At 47.3% G+C, this 25455-nt stretch overlaps 4 protein-coding genes across 9 annotated transcripts in view; 2 read left to right on the top strand and 2 right to left on the bottom strand.

Moving 5' to 3' along the window:
* The window catches only part of DISP3 (dispatched RND transporter family member 3), a 101976-nt gene extending 90080 nt beyond the window's left edge, over positions 1-11896 (top strand). The window contains exon 22 of the transcript XR_012996836.1: positions 11827-11896. The gene's annotated coding sequence lies outside the window, so the exon portion shown is untranslated. The remainder of the gene's footprint in view (positions 1-11826) is intronic.
* Positions 1174-13737, bottom strand: FBXO2 (F-box protein 2). 2 transcript variants are annotated; one of them, XM_076356158.1, is made up of 6 exons: positions 13689-13737; positions 11780-12055; positions 10551-10677; positions 10358-10453; positions 9834-9969; positions 1174-2188 (listed from the first exon to the last, which is right to left on the bottom strand). In XM_076356158.1, exons 2-6 carry the CDS (start codon positions 12027-12029, stop codon positions 2147-2149), a joined length of 651 nt encoding a protein of 216 aa, XP_076212273.1. In that variant the 5' UTR covers positions 12030-12055; positions 13689-13737; the 3' UTR covers positions 1174-2146. The 2 variants fall into 2 exon arrangements, with proteins under 2 accessions (XP_076212273.1, XP_076212272.1); XM_076356157.1 differs by lacking the exon at positions 1174-2188 and adding an exon at positions 7758-9402.
* LOC143169038 (F-box only protein 6-like) lies at positions 11920-17791 on the top strand. 2 transcript variants are annotated; one of them, XM_076356163.1, is made up of 6 exons: positions 11920-11980; positions 14080-14410; positions 15038-15164; positions 15879-15974; positions 16316-16451; positions 17175-17791. In XM_076356163.1, exons 2-6 carry the CDS (start codon positions 14152-14154, stop codon positions 17319-17321), a joined length of 765 nt encoding a protein of 254 aa, XP_076212278.1. In that variant the 5' UTR covers positions 11920-11980; positions 14080-14151; the 3' UTR covers positions 17322-17791. The 2 variants fall into 2 exon arrangements, with proteins under 2 accessions (XP_076212278.1, XP_076212279.1); XM_076356164.1 differs by lacking the exon at positions 11920-11980 and adding an exon at positions 13880-13914.
* Positions 17792-18269: 478 nt separating this feature from the next.
* On the bottom strand, positions 18270-25231 carry MAD2L2 (mitotic arrest deficient 2 like 2). Of its 4 annotated transcripts, XR_012996838.1 has the most exons (10): positions 25128-25187; positions 22568-22619; positions 22211-22329; positions 21590-21661; positions 20592-20692; positions 20377-20471; positions 20187-20260; positions 19081-19173; positions 18527-18777; positions 18270-18426 (listed from the first exon to the last, which is right to left on the bottom strand). XR_012996838.1 is itself a non-coding variant. In XM_076356160.1 (9 exons), the coding sequence occupies exons 2-9, from the start codon at positions 22605-22607 to the stop codon at positions 18736-18738; spliced, it is 636 nt and encodes a 211-aa protein (XP_076212275.1). In that variant the 5' UTR covers positions 22608-22619; positions 25194-25231; the 3' UTR covers positions 18270-18735. The 4 variants fall into 4 exon arrangements, 3 of the variants coding, with proteins under 3 accessions (XP_076212275.1, XP_076212274.1, XP_076212276.1); XM_076356160.1 differs by lacking the exon at positions 25128-25187 and adding an exon at positions 25194-25231 and having other exon boundaries at positions 18270-18777; XM_076356159.1 differs by having other exon boundaries at positions 18270-18777.
* Positions 25232-25455: the final 224 nt, after the last annotated feature.

Here is a 25455-nt window from a genome sequence, read left to right as displayed (position 1 = left end):
TTTTCCATCCATACTGAATCCCAAACTCTCTGCTAAGAACAGAAGCACTGATGTTCATAATTGTCCATCAGCGGTATCTCCTTTTCTGTAAGGAGTGTGTCAAACCCTAAGTCCGGCAGCTTCTCATTTCTTTGAGCTGAAACACCCAATGGCAACAAATCAGTATAATTTTTTTTGTTTTAGCTGGTTTTCCTCATAATCACTGCTACCATTACAATTTCTAGGAAGGAAGTCCTCTGCTTCTTCAAATGTACCATGACACTTTTTCAGCACCGCACCCGCCCTGAGTGTAGCTCACGTTGTGAGGAACAGTGGCATAGTGGCATCAGCAAGTATTAGTGTTCCTTGCTCTCTGTGAAAAGCTGATTTGAGGGGTCTTAGCTCAGATATTCCAGTGAACGGTCCCCAGTGGTGTCATCTATGAGCTGTTGTATTGCCTCTGGGGATCCCCAGAAGCAGGTGTGCCAGTTAATTGCCCCAAGCCAAGTGTCAGAGCCGTGCGAGTAAGAAAGAAAGGTCAGCTTGTGTGTGCTGGTCCGAACCCCTCCCAGACAGGGTGGCATCCTGTGCCTGGCATAACTGTGGGCTTGCCCCAAGCCTGGGTGCGAGAAGGAGTGTTTTCATATTTGTTGCAGTGGTTTTGGATCAGTGAGTTATCCCCCGCCTCTGTCCACTTCTACCCAGCACTCTCACACTTGAGTGCTGTGTTTCTTGGCTTTGTGCCCATGGTGTTTTGTTTGCTTACCAACAAGAGCTGCCTTGTACAGGTTATTATGCATCCTGTCACTGCTGGGTGCACTTGAACCTGACTACGGTCCCCAAGGGCGCAGTGGGAAGCGTGGGCTGGAGCTGTGCTCTCTTCTCTCCTGAGCCCTGGTTTCCACTGACGGTGGGTGACTGCGAGTTTGCGCTGTGCAGGATGGGGGACACAAGCATCTGAAAATGGCAATTGGGGCTGCTGCCTGATTTTTTTTTTTTTTAAAAATGTTGCATAGAAACCAAACTCAATATTACCTAACTCCACCAGATCTGCAGTGCAGAACTCATTGCACAAGGGGAAAGGAGGTTTTTTATTTTTATTATTATTTTCTACTTTTTTCCTTTTACAAGAAATAACTCACTTTTCAGCTGTTGGAGAAGGTAGTAATTGATCTAGAGCTTTGCAGCTTGCCTTCCGGAATAGTTTTATTCTTAATGTAGGAATAAAACTCTGTTAGGTCAAATACACAGCAATAAATACAAGAAGCACATTAGCTTTAATATATTGGATTATTCCACTTGGTGGTGACAGGGAAAAAAAACCCCAAGATTTAATTCCCCTGGCAATGCAGGCAAAGAAAATCGCTTTCCCTGCCCATTTTTTTTTCTGTTAAGTCATTTTTGTCTGTCAATGCCAGTGCTGCAGGCTTTGGCAGGGTTTAATTTTACTTTTTTTTTTAACCTGGTGTGAAAGTAAGAAGTATTTTCTCCGAGTAAATTGTCCACAAATTCACTCAATGCCTTTTATTTCTAGCTGTTACTACAGATTCCTTCCCTGCTGGGATGTGGGGAGCTCTTGGTACTGTCGGAAAAGTGGGGATTGTCATGAACTGGCAGGCTAGGGTAGCTTTTAGCTTCACTCTGCTGTCGGAGTGGGGCAGTGAGTTCAACACAGCTCTTCCCCTTTTTCCAGGCATGCTGGTGTTGGTTTCTGTTCCTACCCTGAAGTTTCCCAGCTAGAGCTAGGATTTGCTTCTCCATGCCAACTGTTTTTGTGATGTACCACCACCCTTCGGTGCCATAACATCTGTTGCATCTTTCCTTGTGTCCCACAGGCTAGTGGTGGCTTAGGGCTCCCATATGATGGTGAATGTACTCAGCAGTGCATGAATTTCTCCCAAGTGATATGCCTTGCACTGCTGAAGTCTTTCATCAAATCCCATAGTCAGTCCTTATGCCAAGCCTTCTCTCATTTTCCTGGGAGAGCAATGACATTGGATCCTTTTCCTACAACCCCTGCTTTTTCCCAAATTTCTATTTTATATCAGGAACAGGACGGATGAGAAGAGGCAGGAATGATCTCCTTGCTTGTTGTTACGGCAGACAGATAGGTAGAACGTGGCTCTGCTGTGGACCAGGCAAGTTGCAGAGAGACTACAGCAGAGATTTAGCTTGGGTAACAGAGGAAACATCTCAGCATGGTGAAAGACTGTAAGAAAGGATATGCAGGCGGTAAAGCATTCATAGCCAGAAAGCTTTTGAAAAAAACTAGATGAATCTGTGTCAGGAGTGAAGTGCAAGTGGAGAGGGGTCTGCCATAGACAGGAGAAGGGGTATTAGAATAGGCAAGCCTGGGTTGTGTGGTTGGGGGGTGTGTGTGTGTTGGTTTTAAAGCATCTCGCTCCTGTGTGCAAATTGGCAAGAGAGACTGTGGAAAACAGCAAGGCAGGAGTCTCCATGTGGTTAACTGAGTCTTTGCATTGTATTCATCTGTCCAGGCAGAGTTATTGCTCCAATAAGCAGGGCTCCTCCACCAGCACCTAGACTCTATCTGATTGTATTTGTCCAAGACGAGAAAGACTTCACAATAATCCTGCTGGCAATTAATTGGCTTTTGTTCAGCAAGAGTGAACAAGATCGCATCTTAATCTGTTTCATTATTTCTCCTTGTATAGCACAGTCAACGCAAGATTAGGTTTAATTTACAAAAAAATGCAAAGTCATTACTCATATCTGGATCAGGATTTTATCTGCTTTGTTTTGCAATGCTTCATGTGTCAATATGAACAAGAGGAGCTGCATGGTGTGTGGTGAGGTGGAAATGGCACTGCTTGACTTCAGGACCTTTTGGAGGGATTGCAAGTAGCAGAGCTCTGATATCATCTTTCCTCTACCCCCATCTCCTGTCCTTCCTCAGAGAAGAAGCTCTGTGCTTCATGTGCACATGCTGGTGGGTTTATCTACCCCTATGCATTTCACTGCACTTACCTGTGAGTGCTCATACAACCCATCCCACTAACCAGGCTTCCCTTCTACCCTGTCCCCGCCAGGCAGCTGGCTCACAGAGCACTTAACAGCGTGTTCCCTTTCCCCTGGTTCTTCTGAACATGGTACCTACCTCTACAACATGCTCAGTGGGAGGCATCTCACTGCCAAAGCTTGCTCACCTCCCTGGTTAGCGCTGAGCTCCTGTTCCTGCTGCAGTTAGATGTGTTTCCCCCATGATCCATCAGTCCAGCAAGCACTCTTATGACTTTATTGTGGCCTTTCTATGCCTTTCTGGGAACACTGATTGTGCTGTGGTTAATGGGTCTGCACAGATAGCAGCTCCAGATGAGTTGCTCTAAGCGCCTGCGAGGGAGGTTAGCCAAGGGCACGTGTAATATAGCTGGGACTCTTGCCTTGCTGGGGAGCGCTGTTGAACTTTGCATGCAAGGAAGGTAGCAAAGTGGCTGCGTGCGCCTGGGCACAGTGTAGATGGGGATGCAGACAGCCCTACTGCTCTGGGTGTGATTCTTCTGATTCTTGTGGGCTGGATTAAGGTAAGAAGATACTCTGCAAGGAAAGGAATGTTACTGATTTGAGTGATACTCGTAATAAATCAATGCCCTAGGATAGTGTTGGGCGAGTTGTGCTGCTTCCAATTAAATTTGAAAGGCAGGCCTTGGTCTGTGTTCAAGAAAGCTTTCGCTGCTCTGATTAGTGCATTACAGTTTAAAAGACTGCCTGCATCCAAGACAAGTGTGCTGTGAGTGTCTGTTGCCCAAGAGGCAACTGTACTTCCAAAATGCATGGAGTGTCCCAGGTGGCAGGGATAAGCATTAGGGTCTGTATAGCAAAAGCTGCTCCGCAAACCGTGACAGCGGGCATTTAAACAGGACAAGAGAAAACATTAACTTGAGCCTACGCTGCAGCCAGAAGAAACGAGGTGCAGTGATCAGAAATAGGCCCACAAATGCAACGCTTGGAGTGGTACACTTGCAACTCCTCCTCATATCTCTCGGCATGGGCTCCTAAAGCAGGAGCCGAAACACCCGCGGCCGGCGTGGCTCTCCGGGCTCGCTGCCTGCAGCCCGAGTGCCCTCTGCTGTCACCGCGGCTCCGCGGCGGCCGCGGCTCCAGGGAGCGCTGGGGGTCCCGGCAGCGCGGGGGGCGAGTGCACCCTTCCCTGGGGAGAGGTCGGGGCCGGTAGTTACGGGGGGCTTTTGACATTGCCCCTGCGTGGACCGCAAACGGGGCTGCGTTCGGAGCACTGTCCTTTGGATGCTGCCAGCTAGAATCATAGAATCATAGAATCATTGAGGTTGGAAAAGACCTCTAAGATCATCGAGTCCAACCGTCAACCCAACACCACCATGTCCACTAAACCATGTCCCTAAGCGCCTCATTTACACGTCTTTTAAATACCTCCAGGGATGGGGACTCCACCACTTCCCTGGGCAGCCTGTTCCAATGTTTCACCACTCTTTCAGTAAAGAAATTTTTCCTTACATCCAATCTAAACCTCCCCTGGTGCAACTTGAGGCCATTTCCTAGCTGGAGTCCAGAGCTGCTGGGAAGATAAAGTAGACAGTCGGGCACCTCCGCTTCAGTCTCTCTTTGCATGAGACAAAACACTCTTCCTTGAAAAATGAGGGAGGCTGACACTCAGCCTAGAAGCATGCTTGTGTGCTTGCTTGGCTGTATCTGGCTTTTCTGTTCCTGTGACATCTTTTCCTCACACGCTGGTCTTGACCATGTACCTTGCCTATCCTGTTCTGGTTTGTCTGGGTACCTTTGCTTTACATGCAGGCTGCTGTGTCAGGAGCTCAGCGCTCTCGTGCAGCTGTCTCAGGCAGCAGTTACGTTTTCCAGCTTCCATGAGACTTCCCAGTTGAACTCACTATAGCTGTTCTCTCTGTAACTCCAAAGTGCCTCCCCAGTAGGAAAGCATCTTTTAGGCCCTTTTTTTTTTTCCTAATAGGCAAGGAGACTGAGAAGGACAGGGCGGTCACTGCCCCAAGGACATCAGGAGGAACTAGCTGGGTGGAAGGAGAAGCAGGAATCAGGTTAGCTCAGTGCCAACGCTGCTCACCCGTGGACTTTGTTTTTCCCTGAGATATCTGTATGGTGTGGGACAGCAATGAAGGAGGCGTGGGAATGGCTGTGTCAGCTGCAAAGGGAGGTGTGTGCCCGGGGGATGTTTCTTCACTAGCCCAGTGTTTTCCAGTTCTTTGGAGGTTTTCCACTCCTGACAGGTTTGTGGGCCCAAATGCAAGGAGAAGTCACTGGCTTTCCATCCCATTTGTGACCATGCTCATCTTGGCTGTAGGTGTGGCTGATGCTCTCCTATCCTGGCTTTCAGGAGGTGCCATTCCCAGCCTCCACAAGCTGTTTGATTTAGGGGGCATCAATCTCCTAAACTGTTGTCCCTTTTACAGCTGGCTAGAACAGCTGGGCTACAAGCAACAAGGAATTGTCAGATTTTTTTTTGTCTCCCTTCCCCCATCCCTCCCATCCCCAGTCTTGAATGCCTGGTGGGGGAGCAAACTCCTCCATCTGTCCACAAATCCCCCAGGTGGGTAATAATAGATGCTTCATATAGAAAAATTCAATTAGACTTGACAAGAGATGTATGCTAGTGCTTCCTTGCCAGGGCCCCATCTTGCTCTGTTCTGTTCCTCTGCAAGAGACTTGCTGTAGAAGCTATTATAAAAAGAAAAACCCTTTTAAGTATAATGGTGTTTATAGCCAGGACTGGCTGTGGTGGGCTTTGTAGAAAAGAAAATTACAGTGGGATCTCGTGCAACTGCGGCCACCAAGATGCAATTGGCTACCCAGGACATCAGATGGCAGCTGCTGAGAGCAGGAAAGGGCTGTGTGGAGTGCTGTATCTAGGGCTTCTCTTAGTCCTTCTGAGTATTAAAGCTGCCAGGATAAGAGGTGTGTGCATGCTGGTGTCTTGGCCAAAAGCGAGTAGTTCGTGTCTTAAACTCTCTCTCTCTCTCTCCAGTTCTCATCATACAGCTGTTTTGTTCCAATGTGGGGTGTTTCAGAGAACACTTCCATTCTTTGTAGCTCGGTGTAGCTTACTCCTAAGCTCAGCAGTGGTCTGCCCCAGAAATGGCCGTGGTGCACTGTGGGTTTGATGTGCAAAGGAAATAGGAGCCCTTTCTACAGCTCTTGTTGCCGTGTTCAGGACTGGGAGGAGACCTTTTTCTGTGGTTTTGGTTTTGTTTTTTCTCCAGCATGAATGCTCCAGCAACGCTCAATTTTTATGTTTTAATGTTCGTATTTCTAAATACTCTGAGTCTGGGTGATGAGAATATCTGTTATAAAGTACTTGGACAGACCTCTCTGTACAGCACACGTCTGCATTTGTCATCAATGTTCCCAAAAGCTACGGTGTACTATCAACACAGCTGCTTGCTGGTGTTGGCACTACAGAAAGCAGAAGGAACCCCCATTTGAAGCTGTGTGTGATAGAGCCCTTCAGAGGCTGGGAGCTTTAATACATCTAAATCCTTTTGTCACAGTTGCACTGACTTTCTGTAATCCTATGAAATTGTATCATCTCAACTTCCGTGAAGTCTGTAGAACCTATTAACCTCATGTGCTCTGTTCGTCTCGGACAGATGAGTTGACATAGTCTTGGAGTTGGATGTATTGTATGGTGCAGATTTCGGTGTGTTCAGACTTCTGGTATTTGATCAAAATTCAGAAGGCATTTGGAACAAAATATTTATAATGCCAGCAAGATTTTTTTTTTTTCCCCTTAAGTATCCAGGCACTCACTTGCATTGGGACTAGCACTAATGTGGCTGAACACAAGGAGTAGTCACTCCCCTGAGGTCAGCAGCTTTTGCAAGAAGCTGTGTGGAGCAGAGGTAGCAATTCTCTGCAGTGAAGCTGCAAGGCATTGAGTGTCTTGGAAGGCACTTGTTGGAGGTGAGTGGGAAGGTCAGGACAGCTTTGCAGGATGCCTCTGACAGCCACTGTGAACATCAGGCCTGCTGGCATGAGGGGGAAGTGTGGAGCGGGAAAGCCCCAGGCAGCTGCATTCATTGTAACAGAGCTGCTGGAGAGGCTGTGTGCATTTAGTAGTTCAGCCTAGGTAAGCCTAAAGTGGGGACCACGGCCCTACCCTGTATTTACAAGGGACGCAATATCTGAAGGCTTAATAATGGGGTTTGTCCTGACTGTGAGATGGTGGCTTAGGAAAGGTTCAGTTTAACAATTGCATCACAATGTGGAATATTGATCCCTTGCTGTCCTGATTCCTTAGGGACCAACAGAGGCCTCACTCCTGTGGGGTAAAGAGTTGGCAGCAAGTTGAGTATTAACTAGCAACTTTGTCAGCTGCATTAAAGGCTGTGGTGAATAAAGCTGCATTGTGTGACAGTGTGTGCAGAGGTAATGGAGGGGAAACAGTTACATTCTGAACTGGTTCTGGTCTCTCCTGGGTCAGAACCAAGGCTGAGCTCACAGTAGTGCTACAGTTACAGATGACCTGGAGGGCATCTGTCAGGGCTGGGCTTGTGTAGGAGCCTTCCTGGACCCCCTCTGTGCCTTGGATGAATTCCCACTACATTAAGTGCGCCTCTGCCTGCTGCTGCTGTGCAAACCCGTTGCCCATCAAGTGCTTCTGACAGGTTGAGGCTGCTGGGTCAGGGAACAGAGCATGTACCTCCTTCCGAGAGACTCATGGTATTATACAAGATATGACGACTCCTGTTTTTTGGATAGGACTGGTTGACATCGCTCCACATAACTGAACAGAAAAAGCATGCTTAACCACAGGACACAAATACCCAGCACACAAGGGAAGATCCACACACAATCGTGTCATTTTATTAAGTCTGCCTGGACTCTGGCTTGGCACAGCTGTGGTTTGGGAAGCCAGTGTGCCCTAGGCATCCAGGTGCAGCAGTGCAGAAAGCCCCATGAAGCAGTGTGCACAAAGTGACCAGCTCAAAGCTCTTTCTTTGGCTACAGGTAATAGTAGTACACTGCATTTGTAATGGTGCACTTTGATGCAAAGTGGCATTCAAGTATGTCTGCGCTGGCAGCCCACAAAGGGAAGACAGACGGACACAAATGTAAGTGCCTATCTCTCTAGGCAACACCAGCTCTATTAAGGGGATGCTCTTCTGAGAGGACTGACTCGCAGGGACAGGCTTGGCTCAGGGAAGCTTAGGTATCTTTGTTCGGGATGGTGGCTCACAGCCCTGAGCAATATCAAGAGGCACTAGTGGGAGTATGTACAATGTGCTGTCTTGTCAGTGAGCATATGGAGTGGAGGAAGACATGTACTTTTTGCAGACGCTGTCAGTAGCAGGAAGAACTGAGATCAAGTGGGGCTAACAACAGCTTTCTGTGTGAAGAATACTTCCAGCCTGCAAAGAGCCATACTGGATGACCAGGGTGCTTGTTGCATGAAGCATGCAGAGGCGAGGAAGGGGTAGATGAGTTTGTTTTCATTTGTTCCTGGACCCCCTCCCCAATTTGCTTCTAACCCATTTCCCTAAGTCCTTGTCGTGTCTCTCCTAGCAATTACTCTCAGTTGCTGTTTGAGGGAGCCAAATGAAGTTCCAGGGTTGGACACCACAGAGGTTTCAGCTCCCAACACTTTCCTTGATAAATGGATGCTGGGAACAGTGTAAGAGAAAAGGATCCAATCCCTATTGCTTTGCATTACCATCACTAAAAATTAAGCACTTGGCAGCCAAGCTAGAGCTCCTGTGAGGCAAGCAATGACATCTCTTGTTTATAAAGGGCAGAAGCTAAGGACTTCACTGCAGGTCATGGAAGCAGTTGGTGACACATATGTGACAGGGCTCTGGGTCTCCCTGGTATGTTCTCAGACACAAGGTCTATGCTTTTCTTTCTTCCTTTTTTTTTTTTCCTACTCTAACTTCCAGAAAATATGCCCAAAGTACTGCTTAAAGTTAAGGGGTGCCCAAGTCTGGGAAGCAGGCAGGAGTGGTGTCTAGCTCGGGCTGGGTGCTAGAGGTTAGTGGCTTAGGAGAGAAGTAAGATCTGCAGGATTTTTAGGTGAGCTCATGTCTGATGGAGAACATCAGTGCACGCGGCGAGGCTGAGTCTAATGTGGTGCATTCACAAATCTATTTGCATAGTCCCCTTGAGGAAGGATGGATGGTGGCCCCTGGCATCTTGCACACGCACATTCATACACAGAAAGGTTGTATGCTGTACAGCCCAGAAGCAGCACCATGTAGAAACCATCCAAAGGCCGTGGGATGCCCTGAGGGAAGTCAGCTCCAGCATGCAGGCCCCAGTTCAGCACGGCTATGGCTCCACTGTCACGCTGCTGTTAGTAACACGTACACCATACCATCCCTTCCAGAATAGTGTGTCCTGGCCACCGTGTTCAAAGCGGACAAAGCGGACCCCAGGCCCATAGTTGGAAAAGGTGTGGGAGATCTTTGGGATGAGAGACAAAATGGTTGTTGGTAAGCGTCAAACCACCATGAACCTACCCTTCTTTAGTGCACAGAGCCTTCAACCCCACCTGCCTGAGTCATACCTACCAGTTTAGTAACAATGAGGACATTTACAGTGGGAGTCACTGGGAGGAGCTTTGATCCCATTGTTGTTCAGAGGCCATTGAACCTCTCCCAGTTGGGCATCTCCTTCATCTTACACCTGCAGTGGTGGCTCAGCCAGTTTCCAAGTTTTATGTAAGGTAGCCTTCCAGTATAATCCCTTTGTTCAATCACAGGGTCATGGCTCCACAGAACACATGACAAAGCCTTCTCCTCCTCCAGGAGAGCTCTCCTGCTTCTCTCTACTTGAAAATATTCCCGAATCATGCAGGTTGCATGTCCCCTGCTGAGCCCACAGCTGTAACTCACCTCAGTCCAGTTGGCATCGTTGTCCTGTGGGATGGCAATAGTCTCACTTTTGTACTCAGCCAGAACATCCTCATTCTCTGAGAGCAGCTTCACACAGAGCTCATAGAGGCAGCCGGCATCGCTGCGTCCTGCATACCTGCAAGGAGATCCAAGCTGCTAGTCTTACCTGTGTGAACTCGGCAAAGAGCCAGAGCATGCAACTGCGTCTGGCTGAATGCAAGCTGTACCAGTCTCATCAAGTTACTGGGGCCTTGGTTTGAGGTGGAAATCTGTAATGGTCCTTACCCCAACCCACCACCTCCCCTCATTCACAACAGGAACCTGGTCTTTAGAGGCCATATGCACCAACAGTTTGAAGCTTGTGGGAGCTGCTGGTGGCTCAGTAAGCCAAGACTCAGCACTGTCTCGCATCTAGGGGATCTGGCAGCTAAGGTTTTAAGGCCCAGTGCAGGTATAAGCCCTCCCTGCCCTTCCTTCTCTTTCTTGACTCTCTGCCTACCTTCTGAGGCATCCTTGCTACTTACCAGTCTTTTACCACAATTTTAGGCTGGGTTGTATCCATCAGCTCTTCCCAGTAGCCCTCAGCCCTAAAGTCAATGACCTGAGCCTTTCGACACCACCTGAAATGCGAGATATTAATTGGCATCACAGTCTCTCCTGGGACAGGGGGAACCAAAAATGTCCCCTTCCCTGAATGAGAGAAGAAAGCAGCCTTACTCATAAGATGTAACAAAGTATTTATGGACTTCTCCACTAGGGAATTCTTTTCCAAAGTCCCCGGGGAGCTCTTCAATTTTCCAGCCATCACCTCCATTCTCTACCTCTCCCCAATGCTGCAAGTCTTCTGCAAATGGCAGAAAAGAGACTCGGATGAGTCTTAGATTCTGAGGGCCTGGGGAACCTGACCTTCTCCTGCTGGAACCTTTCTCTGGGTTGTGAAAGGTATGCTGTTAGGTGCAGCACTAATTTTCTATGCAGGCTGTGGAGATGTTTGTTAAGTAGAGGTCAGGCAAAAAACTTTAGTGTGGTTGAACTTAATATTAACAAACTTTAACGTTCCCCACCAAAATGGCTATGTACCTGTGGGTTTATTTAAGAAAGTACTCCAGTGAAATTATTTAGCTATTCTGAACTGTCAGCACTTTCAGTGTCATAACATAGGAATAGCCTGGGGAGAGATGCCAATTGCTTTATTTCTAAACTGCTAAGTGGTATTTCTAGAAGCAGTATGGCCGTTAACATTGGGCTTTTCTGGTCTTAGCCAGAGGGAAAGTGGATGTTGGAAAAGCTTGCAGAAAAATAATCTGTAAACAAAATGGAGAAGCTGTGTTGATATTGCTTTGGTCTATGATGTGTGAAATGTATTTGCTGCTGCTTGGGTTATGAGACTTTGTTACTGCTGCTTATTGCTAAGCATCTTGTAGATCTGGCAAGTGAAGTTCATAAATTATCAGAATAATGGCAAATGGGGTATGTGCACAGCTCTGTAACAGGGGCTGTAGTAAGGAGGGTACAAACGAGATTTGCCTGAGCTGCTTCAAGGAAGGAAGCCTTGAAATACCTGGTGAGCTAAGGGCAGACTAGCTCCTGAGCGGGGAAGGGCTTGATCTTTCCTGTCACGGGTGGGCAAGAAGCAATCTGGAAACCCAGATGCCACTACCGTTACAGCAAAGGACATTTTTTGTCTCTCAAATGTGATTCTTATCCCTGCAGGGGCTTACATAAAGTTGATGTCAAGTAGAGCCCTTTGTAAAGGCTGATTGTCAAGGCCTTTATGCCCATTAAATGATTTGACTGCATGCATTAAGTGATTTGACTTGGGCAAGGAGAAAATGCTGCAACCTGATGGCAACTAAAAGCTTTTTCCAAAGACTGGAGAGGATGCTCAGTTCCCAGTGACTGGTCATCTCTATGAAATCTTGGGGCTTGTTATGCTTGTCTCTCACCTTCACCACATGGGTTCTTGATGAGATTCTTCTTTTTCTTACTCAAGAAGTAGAAGTTTTGCCAATTTTCTGCATTCTCCTGTGACTCTGCTCCAGTGAGGCCTTCCTGCTGACACTTCAGGATCCAAAGCGCAGCTCCATCGACCAGGTTCTTCCACTGGCAGCAGACCAGGCGGCACGCCAGCACCAAATCCACCGCAGGTATGGAAGCCAGGATTCTGATCAGGACTGCTTCAGGGAGGGACTCCATCCTTGGGCCAGGCTGGATGGAGCTTTCTGAGAAAGAAGGGGGAAAGGAGTGGTGACACAGTGGTCCTTCAGACATGGGGTTCCCCACCCTCGGTGATGTCAAACACTGATGCATTAGAAAAAAGGGAAAATAAGCATGTTATCTTAAAGCATGATTTTGGGGGCATAGATTGCTTCCTAACCTCAAGGCCTCCTGACCCCTATTAAGTTAATACCCTGAAGCATGTGAGCAGATTAGTATTTTATGTTCTAAGTGAAGCCCTTAGTAAAATCCATCCACAAAATGCAAGTAGCTGACATCTGCAATTGTGGACAGCTTGTCAGTTTCCCAGACTGGAATTAGTCCTTCCAGAAATCTCTGCTGCCGCAAAAATCAGCGTCTTAGTAATGACTTCTTCTGCAGAGGGAGGCATCTGCGTGTTTGTTCTGCCTTTAAGAACATCACTGATAACAAATGCTGCAGAGACGTATCTAAATATCAGTGGTGAGCGTCTTGCCAACCACGTTTGCAGTGGTTTGTTCTATATCTGAAAGGCTTTCTCTCGAGGGGCTGGCACTTAATCTTCATAGTCATGAGCCTGTATAAGTATAGGCCTGAGGATAACTGAAAATAACTCATTTGATATTCTCTAATATTCCTTTTTCTATGGCCTTATAACCCGAGCAATTAAGTCAGAAGTGTGGGCTTTAACTTCATGTGCTAATTCTGCACTCTGACTCCCAACAGCTCTCTGCTGCCCTGAGTTCTAGGGCCAGGTGCTGCAGGAATAAGGGACGATGAGTGTGCAGATTCAGAGTCCCATGTCATCAGTGTGGGACGCACTGTGACACTGCTTTTATCTCAGCTGAGTCCTGATGCTGGGAAGCTGCTGAGACTGCAGCAAACTGCACAGATGCAGCCAAACTCCTCAGGAGTGAGTCATTAAGCCTAGGAGAGCACTAGGGATAAAGCAGGTGAAATATCCTGACATGCTACTTGATGGAATACGGCAGTGCCAAATCTGGCAAGGGAGGGAAGAAACAGGGAGTCACTACTATAACAGCATCCTAAATGGATGTTCCAGATGCAGAGCTATCATGTGTCCTCTATCTGCCCTGCAGACAGCAGGAGGAAACTGTCATCTAAAATTCCCTGGCTTCTATGGGGGTAGCATGCGGGATTTCCTATTTCCCGCCCCCCCCCTCCAACCCTCAACCACAGTCCTGAAGGGTAAAATGTGATTTTTTTTTTTTTAAAAAAGAAAAGAGAGCGTGTGCTGGTTTAATCTCCTGCAGGAATTTCACATGCCTCACCCGCGCTCTGCCTGCTGATGGAGCATTACCGGTCTCCTCTCTTAGCAAGGATTTCCCACGCACTCAGGGAAGGGGTGAAGGGCCCTGGCTGACTTTTCACTCCGACCCACAGTATCTTTGAACTGGTCTACCCATCGGCAGGCCTGCCGGGGCAGCTTCCATCCCTTGCCGTGCTTGGGGCGCGCTCGGGTTCCCTATCTGCCCCCCACCCTAACCCTCTTTTTCCTCTCTGCCTTCCCTCCCGTGCTGCCCAGCCGAGACGGCCTGGGAGAGACCCGCGGGGTAACGGCGCAGTGCCCCCCGTCCCGTCCCGTCCCCGCAGGGCTGGCCCCGGGGGAGGCCAGGCGGAGATGCCGAGCGCTCCTACCTTAGGCGCTGCTCGGCGGGCGGCCGCGGGTCTGTGGCGGGCGGGCCGGGGCGGGGCCGGGCCGCGCCGCCCTGATAAAGGGCAGGGTCCGCGGGGCGGGGAGGCCGCGGCCCCGCACGGCGCCGCCTCCTTCCCCGGCTGCCCGCCCCGCGCTCCGCCCGCTGCGGAAGGGCCGCCGCCGCCGCCTCACATCCGCGTCCGGAGGGCGCAGACGGGCGGAGCCCAGGTGGGGCCGGGGCGAGGGGCGCGCCGCCCTGGCGCTCGGCGGGGCCATGGCCCGTGGCGCGGCTCCGTCCCGCTCGGGGCGCCGGGGCGGCCCGGCAGCCTGGGGCAGGCGGTTTGTCGTGTAGTTCTGTTAGTAACTAGTAAAAACTCTGCTTATTTCCCGAAGCTCTGTGCTGTCGGCGCCCGGGGATTTTCCATCGCGTACCCCTGCGGCCCGTCACTGAAGCTATCGGTCGAGATGACAACCATTTGCGACCTCCCCGAAGACGTCCTGGTGGAGCTGCTTTCGCTGCTCCCAGCCCAGGATCTGATCTGCACCTGCAGACTGGTCAGCACGCAGTGGCGGTACGTGGTGGATCTGACCACCCTATGGAAACGCAAGTGCCAGCGCGAGGGCTTTTATATTCAGAACTTGGACAGAAGCATCTCTGACTGGAAGGTCTTCTATATGCTCTGCAACTTGAAGAGAAACTTAATCAAAAACCCCTGTGCTGAAGGTTTGTTTAATTATTTATGGTAGAGAGCTAAGAGAGTTTCGTAAGGGTCAGAATGAGTCAGTGTCCTGCATTACTCAAGTGCTGCTGGTGGTGTGGGACTGTCCCCGGCTACTGATGGATCTCTGCTGGGTCAGATCCACAAGTAAACATCTGCAATAAAACTGCCGTGGGTGGACAAAGTATTGGTAAATACGTATCTGTGGTTGCGACCAGAGGAGTCGCTAAGGCCCCAGCACTGCGCTCAGTGACGGTTAATTTGCACAGCAAGTACAATGTGGTAATGAAACTATCAGGTATTTGGATTAAACATTTGGGCAGCTGGGGCATTTTTGTTGTCAAAGACTTGATTAATACAACTACAGTAATTCTACTTTATTACTGATTATGAGTTTCTGATGTGGTAAGAAACTTGCTACCTATTGCCCTAGCTGCTGGCAGCCACGTTAAAAGTAATGGCAATATAAAGACAGGAGTCGCTTTCAGCTCTAGGAAGAACACAGTGTATCTGAAAACTCATCAAAGTAGGTTCCTAGTATTCTTCTGTAGCTGATTCTTTAACAAAAGCAAAGATACTGCTGGAAACTGAAGTGAGGTCCTAACGCTCATCTTTGACATCTATGTTTTTAGAGAACTTTCAGCACTGGAAACTTGATGATAATGACGGAGATAAATGGAAGATTGAGGATATGCCTGGACCTCATGGAAAAGAGATGCCAGACCCCAAAGTACACAAATACTTTGTCACTTCGTACGGGTAAGAACTGGATCCTAGTAATCTGGAACTGGGAGACCTGCTTCCTCCTGTCTGTCTGCAAAGGCACTACGGGTAGAAGGCTTGAGGCAGGTCACTGAACCTTACTGCATGTGTGGGAAAAGGAAGGAGCTTAATTAATCTTTTATACTGTTAGTCTAAAGAGACAGGTGTACTGCTGAGAGAACTAATTGGGGCACATGCTATAAGTATTTCCTGTCACTTTTTTATAGTCATGATAATCCACATGGGGTCTCTGCTTCTCTTCTACCAAAGGTGGTGGGCAAAGGTTAAGGTTTGGCAAGCCCATCAGATGCGCTTACCTGACAAGGTCAAAGCTCTGTAACCTCTAAGAGTGGTAGGTGCGTTTGTCATACTAACAGCTTGCAATAAAAGCTGTCAACAGAGGAGGATTAGCTGCTTTTACATCCATTAAACAGTAGTTCCCTGTTACCAATGTATGCTATACAAGCGCAGGGACCCCTCTTAATCCAGCTTGTAGGTAACTATTCCTTTTATCTGGAAGTGAAGCTAATCGGTTCACTACCTTGTCTAGTTCTGGCTATGGAAAAAGGCATGCCTTAGCCATGTCAGTCTTGCAGGCCTTCAAGGTCTGGGTGAGCTTTTGGCAAGAGTAAAGCTGTCGGGCACAGTGTGGACATTGAGAGGGAAGAGATGTGTTTTGTGAAGTTGTGAATATTTCTATTGCTGTTGCAGGCCGTGCTTCAAGTCTCAACTCATTACCCTGCAGAAAGAAGGATACTGGAATCAGTTGATGGATGAGAAACGGCCTGAAATTGTAGTCAAGGATTGGTAAGTGTAATGCACTAAAAACTAGAATTTCTGGCGTTGGCCTAGAGATAAGCTAGGCCTCTCAAGCTTTTCATGCTATAAAATCAGTTCTCTGTCCTTTGGGAGTTGCAGCTCTTGAGTAAAGCATAAGCTAAATCTAAGTTTATTCAGTGGGCTGTAAGGAGGCGGCAATCCTGTGAAGAGCAGGATAGCTGGAAGTTTTAGAACTTCTTCATAGCTATGGGGATGACATTCCTTTTCCTCTGCAGACGGGGATCCCTTTGGAGACTGTTTTCGAACACTAAAGAAAACTGAACAGTGTATATACAACCTTGCTCCTCGATTACTCCCTGCCTCTCTAGGTATGCTGCCAGATTTGACTGTGGATGTCGCTATGAACTTAGAGTGAGGCTGCTTTCTGAAGACTACATTGTCCTTGACGATTTCCACCCCGAGCCGGTGGTTATAGAACAGTGGAATGATGCGATGTGGAGAGAGGTAAGCAGCAGCCCTGTGGGCAGTAGCTTTACATCGGTATTGACACTTGAATCTTGCAAGTCTTACCTGGCCAAAAGTCCCAAGCGGACCTACCTTCTCTGCTCTTCAGCCTCCTCTATTCAATACAAAAGGTAAGTCAATCCTTGCTGTTGACAATGCTGAAGAAGCAGTAGTGCCATGAAAGAGCTAGGTTCAGTTTGTAGGTGCCCAGGGTTTTCTAAAGAGTATCCCCCAGGCTTCTGTGTTATTTTAGCTCAGTCTCTTTAATTATTTCTGTTTTTCACTTAAGTTTTTGTCTAAATAACTAAGTTACAAGAGCACAGTTCTTGTTTTTATTGGATCAAAAAGCTTTGTTTTAAAACTACTGCATGGATGTAATTTAAAGTATTGCTGATGTTACTTTTCTTAAACTGCTAAACGTGTTTAACTTGTTTGACTGGCTGTAGATTCTCCATTACATTGTTGCTTACATGAGAAACGTACCTAAGAATCAAGCTTAATGTTATGTTTGACTTGGAGAGGATTTCGGGGCAGAAGGTTGAATAAAAGAGGCTTTTTTCCTGTCCCTCAAAAACGGGTATGATGCACTTTCAATGAAAGATAAAGATATCTTAGAATGAGCTTTTCCTGAGACCAAGACTTCCATACTGTAGTTGTCCTAGCTTCTAGGTCAGTGCTGGTTTACTTAGGCAAATTAAGAGGAATTTTCTTCTTTCTCTCCAGATTTCTCACACCTTCCAGAATTACCCAGCTGGAGTTCGTTACATCTGGTTTCAGCATGGAGGCCAAGACACCCAATTCTGGGCAGGATGGTATGGGATCCGAGTGACAAACAGCAGCATCACCATTGGGCCTCTGACATTGTTATGAAGGCGCAATAGAAGTGTTTGCTTTTACCTCAGGACTGTAACCAGGTGGTCTCATGTGCACTCAGCTGCCCTCAAGGGCTCTGCTACAGAAAGACTTGCTTTGTATGGTATTTTCCTGTTTCAGTTTAATTATGTGTAAAAACATGTATCTTTCACACCAGACCTTTCATAGCATAAGGAAACTGTCAACCCTTTTTCATAAATGCTGTGTCACTGGTACTTAATTCCTTAGCATTTCTGTAAGTGTATATGATCAAAATGGTACATACCTTCCCTGTCCAAATACAGCCCATCATTGTTTGAATAAACAGCTAGAGAAACAGGAGATAAGGAATCCCTTAAGGTGGCTACCTTACAATGTAAGTGCCTTTTGATTGTGCTGGGCTTTTTCCATACTACCTTTGTACTACCAAAGTACTTGGTTTGTACTGAACAGTCTAACCCCATATAAAATGTTAAAGCAGCGCACAACCTGGATCTATAGCATTCTTGCACTTTTACTTGGAGGAAGCAGGGAGGTACTATACTGGCTGTCTTATCAAATTGTCTGACCAACAAGCTCAGCTCATACTATGAACTATGTCTTCTACCCCTGTATGCATAGAGCCAATACTAAGGCCACCTTCCATCTCCTTTGACAGGTGTAGGATTAACAGTGTTTCCCTTGTCTGTTCTCCGTTAGGAGTAGGACATTTGGCAAGTGTCCTTGCTGGACAGACACATTCCACCTTGCTTAATGCCATGCCAATGCTGAAAGCTCTCCCATGGAAAGGGTAGAGACCAACGTTGCATAGCCTCTCACAGGAATTGACAGATCCCACGTATGTTCCAGAAAAGGTGTGGAAAGGTGGTGGAAGCTCCACGTAAAATACAAAGCTCCATACAAAATAAAAGTACTTCCTCACTTAAGCGGGGAGGCTGGTTTGGACAGAACTCAGCCTAGTTCAACTGGGGTAAAACTTAATATTTATTGAAGACGACTTGGGACAGTCACAGTGGACAGACACTACATAAGGCCTCACTCACCCTTAGTGTATAAGTCCATTGCTCTAGTGGAGCATATAACAGATGGCTGTGTATCACTGCCGATGTGCAATGGCGATGCCCTGTTAAGGTGAGAAGTGGATTTGTACAAAGCGCTGACTGCGTACTGCAGTTGGCTGTATCCTGCCCCCAGGGATTCACTGTAACAAAACCTACACTCACTCGCTCACGAGTGTACATGGGAACAGGCTCTGGCTCCACATTCCAAGTCAGTTCTATATACAGTGGTAAGAGCACTTGAAATAAAGAGGCAGCAGCTGCTCTACATTCACCCAGAAGGCCAGCTGAAGAGATGGTTATCAAGGTATGGTTTGTGAGATCTTATTCCACTGGAAGATCAGATGAGGCTTGAAGGCAAGGAAGACTTGAAATCAGGTGCCTTTGTGGGCTCGTTCTTCTACATACAGCTGCATCTGGAGGAGAGAAACAAGCATCAGTTCTGTTTGATGTGCAGGTAGGTGAATGGGAAAAAAGTCTGCAACAGGCTAAATAGGAAGAGTTTGTACCTTCCCCCATAACCAGGTTTCCTATTTTATTATGAGGAGTCTTGCCCTGTTCTCATTACTGGCACAGGCATCTGCAAGACTAAGCAATAATAGTGCTCAGCAATATTAAAACTGTTACCCTACAGAAAACTGCAGAGCTAGCATCGGAGTAGACAAAGCTTAAAGTATGTGCTGTTTCAGCCACCTCTTGGGCCAGAATGCTCTGCTCACCTTTAAGATATCAGATGTCATAGTTTTCAGGGGAATAAGCCGGGGGTCATGCATGTGCACGTCTTGTTCATCAGCGAGGATCCACGGGAAATCCTAGGGGCAGCAACACAAGGTGCTTTATTTGCAGAGAGGCTGGCAGACTCTGTAAGGTGAGCTCTCTTTCTCAGCACTAGGTCAGCATTAAGTGAATGAGAGATCTAGTGGCTGAGGGAAGAAACAGGTAACTCAAACCTTCCATAACAGCAAAACTTAACACTTGCACACTTGGCTCTGAGACTCGGCATAATTATCTTTAATTACAGCATCAAACTGTAAGGTTAACCCATTTTACTTACTCCAAAGGTGACATCTCACTTCTTTAAAAGATATACTCTTAGCTGTCCTGAGCTAGCATGTTATATTCGTTACACCAGCATTGAACTGCAACTCCAAAATGCTCAGGGCATGGATTTCTGTCCTGCCTTGCAAGTTTGGCCTACTATACTACCAGTTTCCATTACTAAGCAGTACAGAGCAGACTTCCATTTTGAAACAATTTTATACTTCATTAGCTTTATTTATATTGTGCCTTAGGACACCCAAAATAACTTGGCTCAGAGAAAAAAGTTCCCCTGTACCTAAGCAAGGATTCTTAAAAAAAATCTTGCTTTAAAAAGTGATCTGCACGCACTTTCCTGCAAGATAAAACATATTTGTGCACCCAAAACTCGCTAGTTACTTGAATCTTAGTCTTCCTTGCTATTTACAAAGAATCGATCATCCACACATAGTGGATGGGGGGTGGGGTTGTTACTTAAATTCAAGTACCTATTCTATATGTCAGAGTACTTTTAAGTGACTGAGCAGGCCTTATGCAGTAAGTATTGTTACAATCTAATTCAGGCATTGAAGCAGCTATGGTCTGCAATTGTGGCTGGTGTGTGGTGAATGTGCTTAGTCACCTCACCAGTGTAAACCATTTTAACACATTCAAAGCAAAGTTGTGAAGTGTATCATGTAAAGCTAACATTATCTAGCAGCCTTAACCTTAAAGATGCCAACACTCTTGCATTTCCAGTCTTTGCAGGTTGCTCACACGCAATCAGGTAGCCAAAGATATCGCTCACCTTTATCACCTGGATCTTTTCCATGTTCCGTGTGGCAGCCTCCCGTGTGTGAACCAGAACTGTGAAGGTGCAACCTGCAAGAGAAATGGTAGGCTCCAGATCAGGGGACAACTAACAGAGGATCAGACACTACCTATTGTTGTCTCAAGTCAAGCAACGCCATGCTGTCAGGCTGTATGGACATGTTTACCTGGGGGATTGTTGTCAAGCACAGCATCGCACACACTGATCTTCAGGATGAAGGCACGCAGTAACTGCTCCACGTGGGACAGCAGGGACTCTGAACTGTTGAGGAGACAGTTGTTACTGGCATGCAGCAAAGTACTGGAGCCTGGAGCTGCTTCCAGAACACCTCTGCAGAGGCAGGTGTTGGATGCCATGGGCAAGCAGTAATGGAAACGTTACCTAATGGAAAGAAGAGGTGGCTGGGTGATCTCAAAGACAAATCTCTCCACAGGGTGGTGCTCTTTATCCAGGATTACAACTACAACTTTCTCCACATCATTCTGCAAGAACAAAGATAGAAAAATCCCTTCCTTAAAACAAGCTGTCTTCTGCCCCCAGTGTGCTTCGCATACTTCTGATAAAGTGGGAGTATGCTTATTTGTTGTGGCTCTCAGCACTAGCAGTTATCCAAAGCTTGAGCACTGTCAGATTACTATTACCGATCAGAAAAAAATGCTTTTGCAAAGCCCTTTCTTGCTAGATGTTAAACTGATAGCTCATCGCTAAGGCCTAGGGAGATGAAGTGCACTAAATAGCACATTTCTCTAGATACTGTTTTGGAACAAAGGAGGAAAAGTACAGCTATCTTATTGCATCACTTGGGAATGGACAATGATGAGGAAGTTAAGACATGCTTAGTCTGTTGGACAAATATAGCAACTTTGTACTACCGCAATGTAAAACTGACCTATTTCCTTTCTCTAAATGTGCATTAGGTTGTCTGTAAAGAGCAGAGAATGCAAAATCTGCCAGTATCCTACATCCTGAAATGTTTCATATGGTCACACCTTTCTCTCACAAAACCTCGAGTTCAAACCTACCTTTGCTTGCTGGGTTACAGCAAAGCATTCAAACTATTCTGCCAGATAGGTGCTTAAACTTAAATGTATTCAAAAGTAGAAAGTTAACGTGTAGGATGATGTAACTGAAAATATAGAGCTGTATATCCTCATTTGCATGTATTAGATGCAACTACATGCCCATGATCAGCAGCAAGGCTGGGCCTTAACTGCAAGGAAAGGCTATGGATGTTATTTTTGTTAGTAACTTTATCAGCTAGTATATTGTGTATGGTAAACTTATAAATAAATTTTACAATGAAGACAGTATTTACGTTCTCTTATTTTCTATCAAAACCACTTGCAGTACTTTTGGCCAGGTCCCCAGTATGATCTTACCTTCTCGAGCAGCGGCTTTACACAGTGCAGTGTGTCCTGGATGTACTGATTCAGCTCCGGGTGGCAGGACATCTGTAGCAAATACAGTGAATAGTCAGAGCTGTGTTCTGATGTGAACCAGGACAATGCTAAATGAGAAGAGTTAAACAGAAGCACCAATGTGTTACAAGGCACCTGAGTCATGCTTCAGATAGTGGTGAAAAATTCTAAGTTGCCAACTCAAACGAGTAATTCTTTCATGGAAGGGTGAATTAGCTGCGGCAGATCACTGTACCCACACGCTTGTAGCATATTGGGAATATATACCCACAATAGCATATTGGGAATAGTATATTCCAACTATCTCTGCTTCCTAGGAAGCATGCTTTTATGTTACCTTACTACACATAGCTGGGGAAGCCGCCTACTACTGTTGTTTGTGATCTGCTTGTTCCATAAGTGCTGCCGTATCCTCAGCTACAGGGCTGTTTTCCCTTTTGACAGGAACTAAGTTCTCTTAAAAAATGAGTTTGCACATTAAAACAAATTCTGGAAGTGACTTAGTTTGTTCTGGTGAGTTTTGACTGATCCCCACTATTTTGCTTGTCCACATGGCTGTCAGCTTCCAGGAAAATCTCCTACCTGGACAGGTACATTGTATTTTTTCCTCTTCTGAAAGATCCCAATAGGGTAAACTTCTCTGACATATAAGATAAGATGAACAGCCACTTCCAGAAATTCTGAAAGAACATCTGCAACAACTGAAACACAAAAGTAAAAGATGCTGAAGCGGTGGCAGGGGGAAGCATGCAGAGCAATACCATATACTCGTAGGATTATTTTTTTTTTTAAGGTATTTTTCCCTGCATAAATTTCACCTGCTTCCCCTTAGCTGCAAGTTTAGGGACAGAGCAACCCTCCAACAACAATTCCACAAGCTCATATGCCAACAAGAAGCCTTGCAAGTGTACCAGTTTGCAGCATAGCACAACACATTACCTTGCCCAAAGTTAAGGTCCTGCCGTGTGAGAGTGGTCATCTTTCCCAGAACCTGGAAGTAATCACAAAAAGAATGTTTATCCTCTGGCTCCTATATTATTAACGCAGTCAGCTCAGGGAGCCATCCGCTTCCCTAGGGCTGCTGAGCTCAGACCCAACAAACTGTCCTCTGCGCTTAGTCACAAGCATATGAACACTGCCACGACAAATCCGCAGGGCCCACTGCAAAAGGTTTAAGCACCCTCCGTAACCAACACGTCAGAAATCACCAGTAGTGCATAAAACCAAAGACAGCATCATTGTGGTGTTCTGGCTCACACCTCAGATTGATAGATTACTCATAATTTAAATTCCTGCTTTTTTTAATTGGGTTTTATTAAAAAAAAAAAGGTGAAAATCTGTCCAGTTCACAGTTCTTCACTGTCTCCCTCCCTTTTTCATGCATTTTGCTAGGACTGGAGAATTCATGATTCCCAAGACGCAGTAAAGTTTAGACAATCACTTTTTAGTAGCACAAGAAACACTATTTTTTTTTAAAGCCACATAAATGTTCTCGTAACATACTAGAATATACCCCTTTTCTAACCTCTGTATCCTATTACAACACAAGAACTTCTCAGTTTTATAGGTTTATTCTCACACCACCACCATGAAACATTGCTTGTTCAGGCTAGGATCTGCATCTTCCACTGACACTGCACAACACAGGTACTCATCTGCTGTCTACTACCAACAGCTTCGGAGTGCCTGCCTGTCTGTCTGTCTCTCTCTCTCTAGTCCCAAGGAAACCAAACTCTGCACAGCTGCATCATTAAGGTAACGTGGAATTTGTCACACAGAATCACGGAATATCTCAAGTTGGAAGGTAGCCATGAGGGTCACGGAGTCCAACTCCCTGCTCCGTGCAGGACTAACCAAAAACTAAACCACATGACTAAGAGCATCATCCAGATGCTCCTTGCACTGACAGGCTTGGTACCCTGACCACTTCCCTGGGGAGCCTGAAACTTGTGACAATTGTAAAGGGCAGCAAATTAGATAGCCAAATTAAATACCATGTGCCAACAATCAAACAGCAGATGCTGGGGCTCAACCTTCCAACAGCTTTCCTTATATAGCGGAGTATGTGCCTTACACATTTTAAGCTACAGTGTACATAATTTTCTATTACAAATTTTAATTTGTTTCATTATTTTATCCATACTCTCCACGTGCATGTCTAACCACTAATAGCAGCACCATTTTTCATAAACCGTGTATGTCTTTAAATGCCTCCAGGAGCACTGTGGCTCCATCAGTAACACAGGTGTCTTACACAGACCTCTGATAAGCCACAGACATTCCAATCGGTTGCTTAGCCACTGATTTTTCAAGCTGCTTCAGCTGCAACAAACCATGTTTTTCAGCTCTACAAAGAATTACTTCAACCTTCACAAAACAGGAAGCTACTCTCCTCTCCCTTTTTAAATCAGAATCTTACCACTGCATACAAAGACTCCCTGGAATATCAGCGATCTGCTACAATAAACAGAATTAAGATACTTAAGCATCTCTCTAGCACTCCAGCTGCAGTGACTCTCAAATTTGTACAAAAGATCTGTATCAGAGTAGCATAAAGAATCTTGTGTTTTCAGAGGTTTAGGTTACCATCCTCACCTAAACATCCCCCTTTCTTAAACTGAGGCCCCAGTGACAGGGGCCCTTCCCAACAGCATCCCAAGAGACCCAACCTTAAACACAGTCACAAGGTTGGGCCCTAAGAACCACACATTTAATACTCCTTCAACTTAAGGTTTTGGAGTAACTGATTGGAGCAATGCTGCAGGTAACAGCCTTTCATCTGTTCACTGGAATTCGCTGTCCTATACATATGAGGCCAGTTTCCAGAAGAAGTCGTCCCACCTTCCCAGCATAACAGACGGCACTGAGGGATGGCTAGGGGAAGCGAGGAGGAGTAGGCATCAGGAAAGAGAAAGCCTGCGCTTCCTTCGTGGTGCTTTTTGGAAGCTAGCAATCCCTTACTGAAGAATTTTTGGAAGAAAAGGGAAGCAAAGGAGGCAGGGACATCACGTAATTTGTAATCCATCAACTTCAAAGTGCTCGTGTCTATTACATGGGCTCCTGCGCTAGCCCAGAATAACTAGCACAGGCCTCCTGCACCAGCTTGCGCTGCGCCCTGCCCGCTTCGTGGCTTCAAAGGAGAGAAAGGAGAATCACCAGATGCTCCTTCACCGTTTCACACACTGGTTTCTCTAACGACTGGGCTCACAGAAGGACGGAGCACAGCTTTCGGGACAGGGATGGGGACCCCGGGGCGCGCCGGTCCCACCGCTCCCCAGCAGACAAGCATTGCCTTTACTTCTGTATTCCTGCCCGCATTTCTGAGCCCGTGCTACCAGGCGTTCAACACTGCTCCCTTCCGAAACGGGGCTCCCGACCTCGCAGAGCCCCCTCCGCACAGCCCTCCATTACCCCACCGCCCGCCCAGGGGAGCCCCAGCGACCGTCACCGCCTCGACCCAGCCCGCCCCGAGCCGCGGAGGACCCCCGGTTACCCTTACCGCCTCGACCCGGCCCGCGGGGGCCCCCGGCGCCCCTCGCCACCGCCGCCCCCGCCCGCTCCGTACCGACCCCCGGTGACCGTCACCGCCGCACACGCGCGGCGCCCGGCGCGGGTGGCCGGGCGGTGGCGCGGGCGTGTGACGTCAGGGCGGCGGGCAGCCCCAGCGCCCCCCGGCGGCCGGAGGAGCGGGCGCGGGGGGGGGGGCCGGTCCCCGCCGCTCCGCGCTGCCCGGCGCTGCCCGCCGCCCCCGCGCTCCCCGCGGCGGGCTCCCGGCAGGCACCCTCTGCGCCGCAGCCGCAGCTCCCTCCGTTGCCAGCGGGGCTCGG

This window comes from Aptenodytes patagonicus, chromosome 19 (genome assembly GCF_965638725.1).
Source record: "Aptenodytes patagonicus chromosome 19, bAptPat1.pri.cur, whole genome shotgun sequence".
NCBI lineage: Eukaryota > Metazoa > Chordata > Aves > Sphenisciformes > Spheniscidae > Aptenodytes > Aptenodytes patagonicus.
This window is presented reverse-complemented; position numbering and strand designations above follow the sequence as displayed.